At 45.8% G+C, this 7114-nt stretch overlaps 1 protein-coding gene across 1 annotated transcript in view; it reads left to right on the forward strand.

Moving 5' to 3' along the window:
* Positions 1-2093, forward strand: part of COMMD1 (copper metabolism domain containing 1) — a 79191-nt gene extending 77098 nt beyond the window's left edge. Inside the window, exon 3 of the mRNA XM_065632182.1 lies at positions 1958-2093. Coding sequence (XP_065488254.1) covers positions 1958-2065 — 108 coding nt within the window. The 3' untranslated portion in view covers positions 2066-2093. The remainder of the gene's footprint in view (positions 1-1957) is intronic.
* The last annotated feature ends 5021 nt before the right edge of the window (positions 2094-7114 follow it).

The raw sequence follows: 7114 nt of genomic DNA on the forward strand, positions 1-7114 counted from the left end.
GAATGCGAGGTCATTGATAAGGATGGATGCACATCCCGTGAGAGCAGTGAACTGAAACAGGTGACCAAAAACTGACCAACTAAAGTATTCCATCCCATTCACGTCATACTTCATATAAAAGTGGGGGATCACGAGGATCTCATCCCTTTTCCTTATGGCCGACATTGGGAGAGGACCTTGCGAGTCGTCCCTGTGAACTGAGGCCCAGTGACAGACTGAATCCAGCTCCGGTTGGCTGCAGAGTCCAGTCCAGGACTTCGGGTGCCGGCCCCACATCTGCTGGAGCAGTTGCCGGGACTTTCAAGATCGGTTTTGTGTATTTTGTATTATTTTCTCTATTTTTATTGGTAGCATTAGTAAAACATTTTTAATTTTTCCAACTCTCTTCTCTCTGTCCTTCTTTCCCTCCCAATCGCCTGTCCTTAGTGGGAAGCGGGGAGAGGGAGGGGTCGAAGGGGAAAGTGGGGAGAGAGAGGATTAGCAATACATCTGCCACGGTTTTATTGTCACCTCGCAATCAAACCACGACATCTGTCAACATTTTGGTTCATATCTCACTTGCTGGTTTGGTTCTTACAAAAAATGAAACAATCTGTGAATCCACGGGAGAATGAGAAAAGGTAAAAGGTAAAACTATCCCTGTTTCCTGGGCAAAAATACTTGTTTTGTCCTAAAATGTGGTTAGTCAAAGTTGATGGGTTTAAATTGTCCAATGATTTTATCCTTGTGTATAAACTATTAATTCCATGAATGTAAAGGATGAAGTTGTGATGTTTTGGGTAGATGCTAATAGTTTGGAAAAAAAGGCATTTTGATAGAATGATATAAATTTTAGCCTGGTAGAAAATAGATGAGACCTGGAGATGCTCTTCTGCTTTTATAAGCACCACAGGGTCTGTGTTACATATAGAAATTCAGTGGATATCCAGTGATTCTGATTGCTAAAACCATTCCGATGCCTCATAAGGAAACCTCCCTCCATATTGGCTGCACTTTCATTTTCAAATATTTTCTATTTGTTTCTCTGTCACTGATGGTACTTCACCTGGAATGACCTTTAGTACAGTTGCACTCCCGGCAATCTCAGACGTTTCTTCTGTGAGACTCACTGTAGGAAACACTTTGTCACTATAGACGTACCAGTAAGTAAGGCTAATGGACTGGAGGTCTCAAGAGGCTTTATCACGTCAGCGTTCATTAATGAGTTCCATATCATTTGAACTATATATATAGATATGTACACATATATGTAGTCTTTATTTTCTTTATATATTTTCTTAATTTTCTGGGCCTTTGACCAGATCCTTTTCCTATATCCCAATATCCATCTTGTCAGAGAATAACTACTTTTTAAGATGTGACAGGACTTTTCAGAGCAAATCAGTGCTGCTTCTTATCTTGCTTCTAAGTTTTTATTGACATTAGAGCCCATGTGTAACAGAATATAAAACTCTCCTGAATTTCCAGACTGGAACGTCCTGTACAAGACTGGGTTTTGAATTCTTGTTTTCCCCTGTATAAAATCTGGTTTTCGTATATGATGAAGTTTGTGTGGTGGCTCCAGCTGCTTTGCAGTTCTCGGCATCTGCAGCCACAACTTTGAGGATCACCAGATTGGAAAGAGAAGTGGAAGTCTCAGATACAATTAAATTTCTACAAGTTTTGCGAAAGTCTGCAGCTAAGGGGAGACCCAAACTGGTGCCTACTTTGGAAGGAAGGGTGGGCAGAGCTCAGCCTTCCTCTGTCCTCTTTGGCAGCCGCTGGCTGGCCTGCCGGCACGTACTGCTCCTGCTCAGTAGGTGTGTAACCACCCTCTGGGTCTACTGAGGTTATTTAACTGGTACTAGGAAAAAAGGAGATACCGGACACCAGTCATCAGGACTCACTATCCTGCCTCCATTGTCTACCTGAAAAGCCAATCTTTCTCAACTATTGTTCTTGCAATTTTGTTTTGTAGGAATCGGAGTTTCTCTGTCTGGAGTTTGATGAGGCCAAGGTGAGCCAGATGCTGAAGAAACTCTCGGAAATAGAGGAGAGCATGACTTTGTTGACTCAGACAACTTAACAAAATAAAGAGATTTCAACTCAGAAAACAAATGACCCTCGGTACTTTTTCATAATTCTTGTTTCTGCACATAAAATAGGTAATGATTGTTAAATCCCAATTGTAACTGCACAGTGCATTCACAACCAAGTATGGGCTAAGTCACACTGAAGCTTTCTCTGTCCCCTCCTCCAAGCCTGTTCTCCAAGGCAGCAGCAGCGTTGTCTCATAAAGCTTTGCATAATATGGCCTTTGACCTTAGCGTAGCTTTTCTCTTTTTCCCCTCAATCAATTTTTGAGTCTTCCAAATGCTGTAAACACTGGGCTGGGTGAACAGCGAAGGAAAATTGGCCAGTTGTGGCAGAGGGGAAATGAGCAGAAAAAAAAAGGCTGACTATGGGGGACTCATGTTTATCCTTCCAAACCATGGGCTATGTAGGACAAATCCACCACTCTGCCTGCTTAGAGCTTAAAGCCTGGGAGAGCAGATGAAGTGCAGCAAGTTGAGGGAGCAGAGGGACAAACATACATTTCTGTGTACTGTGGGCCTCTATGCTGCTGAGGATTAAATAATTCCCGAGGGTGTGAGGTAGCCAGCCTTGCTGGCTCGTTCAGTCACACCTACCCGACGCCATGGGGAACCAGGGGACAATCAGGGGAGCATCTCTTGGGCAGTGGGAGGCGATTCCCAAAAGGTGCAGCCCTCCGGTGTGTGTGAAGTGCCTGACGCAGCAGCCTGCCGGCGAGCCTTCAGAGCCACTTCAGACCTGCTTCCCTGAAGGTCAGCCACCCTCATCGGCCTTCAGCTCGCGAGCTGTGCTGGTGCAGCCCTGGCACCAAGCTGCGTGTTGTGTTTGAGAGGACAGTGCTTTGTCAGAGCACAGTTCAACTTAGCTGCTCTTAGTCCTCTTTGTCGTGATGTTTGTCTTGACCTCAAAAAAGCCCTAGGTTTAAACCCAGGATTTCTAGTGGGTGCGTGTTCAGTGTGGAATTTGGGTAAAAGCAAAAATGCTCTTGGCAACCTGGCAGGTTAAAGCCCTGTAGATAAACTAGTTGTTTGAAGAAAGCTTCCAGAGGCCGATAAGGTGCCTACAGGGCACCACAATCTGAACTGCCCAGGTTGCTGCGGCTCTCGGTGGTCACAGGCACCCGCATCTCTCTGCTGTAGCACCAAACTGCACAACAACTGCTGTCCTTCCGACTAAAGAAGGCTGTGCAGAAATGTTTTCTGTTTCAGATGTTTCTGTTCAGGGGTGCAACCTTGTTGGCCTTGTCACAGCAGGATATTTAACCATCCTTATGGGCTTACCAGAGCCAGAGGACCTGGAGGGGCTGTTCTGAGCAGGCTAACAGCTGTGTGGAGCATGATGGTCCCTACTGGAGAACGGCCTGATAGTCCATGGTGACGGACCAGCTGGAGATGACGTCAGCTCACTGTTTTGCTTTGTTACTTCACTAGAAGATGTGTGCACATTTGGTTGGAGGCTACATTGATTAATTCCATTTTATTCTATTTTCATAAGCAACCTCCTTCTGAGCTAAAATTACATTGAGGGCTTGTACCAAGATAGAGATGACAACACAAAATGTTCTTGTGCCATAACTAAAGTACTCCTCATTGCTTCTCCTTGTGAATTTATTGCTTGTGGAGTTGCCAGATTGTACTTCGAAGCAAACTCTCTCTCTATAGAGCAAGGGAGGGGCACCTTTTCCCATCTGCCTGGTCAGAAGGGAAAGTATCACTCAAGCCAATTTGTATATCACTGCACTGGGAATTAACGTTTCCTTTGCCGTGCCTGTCCCACTGCCACCTTGCCTCTTACGGCCACCAGGTTCTCCCCTCGGTCTCGTGGAGGGACTGTGCAGCCCACAGCTCCTTGCTTTCCCCATCTGCCTCCAGCTGATACTTCTCAGAGTGGAGCTGGACCGTAACCACCAATGGATTCTCCCCGGGTAACTGGGTGTGAAATGCTGAGTGGTTGCCATTTCTCTGAGCTTTCCACTTGCTTTTTCATCAAAGTTCATTAAAATGTTTTGCTGTGGTTTAGAGCACGTTTCAAAAAAAAAAAATCAAGGTCAGGGAAGGATCATGATCTTAAGTAACTTGCACCATGTCAAACATACTTATTGTTTTATTTTAACATGGTCAGAGGATAGGAAAAAGTGCTATAAATGGAAATTAAAGAGAAACAAACTGGGAACAGATGTCAGGAAGTATTATTTCATGCGAGGAATAATAAATATGTGAACCAGGCAAGGAGGCTGAGGCTGTGGCAAAAAATATTGGGGGTCATTTAAGAAATAATCGGATACTTTCCTAGTAGAGGTGAGAAGTTGAAAAGGGGCACGTTTTAATGGGTGGCTGCTTCTGTCTCTTCCTAATCTTCCCTCCCCTGAATATCTAATGATACTTATTTTCTTCTTGGTGGATATTTGTAAGCTACCATGCAAAAATGGAAAAAATAAAGCTGAGTGTTTTGGAGACCACACTGCCCGGCCCTTGGTAAGGGCACAGGAGCGTCACTGGGCAGCAAAATCGTTTCTGCTTGACAAGGTTTGACATGGGCAGGGAAGGAGAATGCTGTACTTACCCAGGCGGCTGCAATGCCCACCCACCTCTGGGGCACAGAGAACAGATGTTTTCCCGTTTGAGCAGGACTGTGCCTTCCTGCTGGGATGGTTTATGTGTGCGTCCATCCGTCTGTCCCTTGCTATGGAGTTTTCAACCTATTGGCCACTCTTGGCTGAACTTGGTGGAGGAGAAGAGGCCTCCAGTGCTTCTCTGCTTTCCTTCATAGTGAAGGACACAAGCACCAGTGGCTTATTTTTGGGATTCATGCACATTACTAGCTATTGATGGTCCCACTAAATATCTCTGTGTTGTTGGCAAACGAAAGGTCCTGCGTATGTGCCTCAGGAGGGATTTTAAATTCCTTCCCCAGAGCTCAGATGTAAACCAGATGTGGCCCAAACGCCTGGCCAGGCAGCTCTTGCTGTGGCCAGGGCCACGCGTGGAGGCTGGTCTCCTGCATGGGTCCGTCTGAGCAAACATCCCAGCACAGCCTCGTTGGCCATAGAGGCGTCCTGATTTGGAGACCACTGCAGCCCATCATGGCCCCAGCTCCCATGCCTGCGTGCTGACCCATGCCAGCAGTGTGACACCGGGGCCATCACCTCCTCCTCCTCTTCCTCCTTCCCTCAGGAGAGCACGTGGCAGTGTGCCCTGAGCCACCGGTTGAGCCTGCCAGGAAGTTGGAATGGAAGGAATCACAGAACCACAGAATGGTTGGGGTTGGAAGGGACCTCTAGAGATCCTCTAGTCCAACCCACCTGCTACAGCAGGTTCACCTAGAAGTAGATTGCACAGGATCGCCTCCAGGCAGGTTTTGAATGTTTCCAGAGAAGGAGACTCCACAGCCTCTCTGGGCAGCCTGTTCCAGTGTTTGATCACCCTCAAAAGTAAAAATTTTCTCCTCATGTTTAAATGGAACCTCCTGTGCTTCAGTCGGTGCCCATTGCCCCTCATCCTGTCATTGTGCACCACTGAAAAGAGTCTGGTCCCATCCTATTGACACCCACCCTTGAGATATTTATAAGCATAAATGAGGTCCCCTCTCAGCCTTCTCCAGGCTGAACAGACCCAGCTCTCTCAGTCTCCCCTCATAAGAAAGATGCTCTGGACCTCTAATCTTCTTTGTAGCCCTCCACTGGACTCTCTCCAGTAATTCCTCGTCCTTCTTAAACTGGAGAGCCCAGAACTGGCCACAGTACTGCAGATGGGGCCTCATCAGGTTAGAGTAGAGGGGGAGGATAACGTCCCTTTACCTGCTGGCCACACTTTTCCTAACGCACCCCAGGTACCATTGGCCAGGTAGATGCTGCTCAGGCAGGGGACAGCACCCAGCAGCACCAGCAATCTCCTCCGGTCCCACTTTTGCTGGCACCTTCCCAGGTGACAACTTGCCAAAGTCGTGGTGGATTTGTCCCGCGGTGAGTGAGGGCTGCGGCTCTGGCACCGTGTATGTAACAACTCCAGATGTGCAACTCCAGATGTGCAGCCCATCCCAAGCTCTGCTGCTGCTTACGGAAGACTTGTAAGCAGCAGCCACGTGTTGTTGCAACCTTCAGCTGGTTCTTCCTCAGATGTCACCTTTTGCACTGCTAAAATGCCCTGCAATTTATTCATGCAATTGCTTCTTGTTTTCTGGGAATTCCTCCAAGTTGCCGCTCGTTTATGATCTGGTGCTCCCTAAAATATCTGCAAGTGCTGTCGCTTTCAATCACACATTACACAATTGGCAAGCTCTGTACTTTCTCTCTGCTTGGCAAAAAGAATCCTCTTAGCGCAATTTTCTTTTTTCTTGTCTGCATATTCCCAGAACTGCTAAATTATTAGAGTATTTTTCTAGGCATATCTGTATTTGAAAAAAATAATAATTTAGGCACACCGTGTTTTTCCAAATCCAAGATAAGCAAGTGGTATATTTCGCAAAGCTTTGGGCCATGGAAAGCAGATGACAAGGCACACATTTTATATTGCTGTTTACTTACTTCCCCATTTTTCAGGTTACTTAGTCTCACTTTTTTTTACATTTTTCAAAATTTCTCTTTCTTACAGGTCCTTTTTGAAGTGTAAATGTTAGCATTAATGTAAATGTCCGAATTAATGTTCATGCTTTTATTGTGTTTCACGGGAGGGTTTTCACTGGAGTCCATGACATCCACATTTTATTGTGCTTTAACTTTTTGATAAACTAGTTGATATTTTGAGAGATTTTTCTTTTCTGCGTGTCAGTTCTTTGCTATCTATTGATAAAATAAATCACCACCTTTCTGAGGAGATTTCTGATTTAGATATTTACTGACCTTTTTTAGATGCACAAGTCTCTGAGAAGTTTTACCTGACACCCCATGTTGCTTATAGAAATGTTTCCTTCCCCTTCTGGGGAGCTTCAACAGTTTATTCATTTATTCCAAATATGTATAAAAAGGCACTCGGTGCCGGGGACAGAAGGAGCCTTTTTAAGAATGCAGTACCACAGAGCGACAGCCATGCGGGGGAAGCACAGT

Source organism: Caloenas nicobarica, chromosome 3 (genome assembly GCF_036013445.1).
Source record: "Caloenas nicobarica isolate bCalNic1 chromosome 3, bCalNic1.hap1, whole genome shotgun sequence".
NCBI lineage: Eukaryota > Metazoa > Chordata > Aves > Columbiformes > Columbidae > Caloenas > Caloenas nicobarica.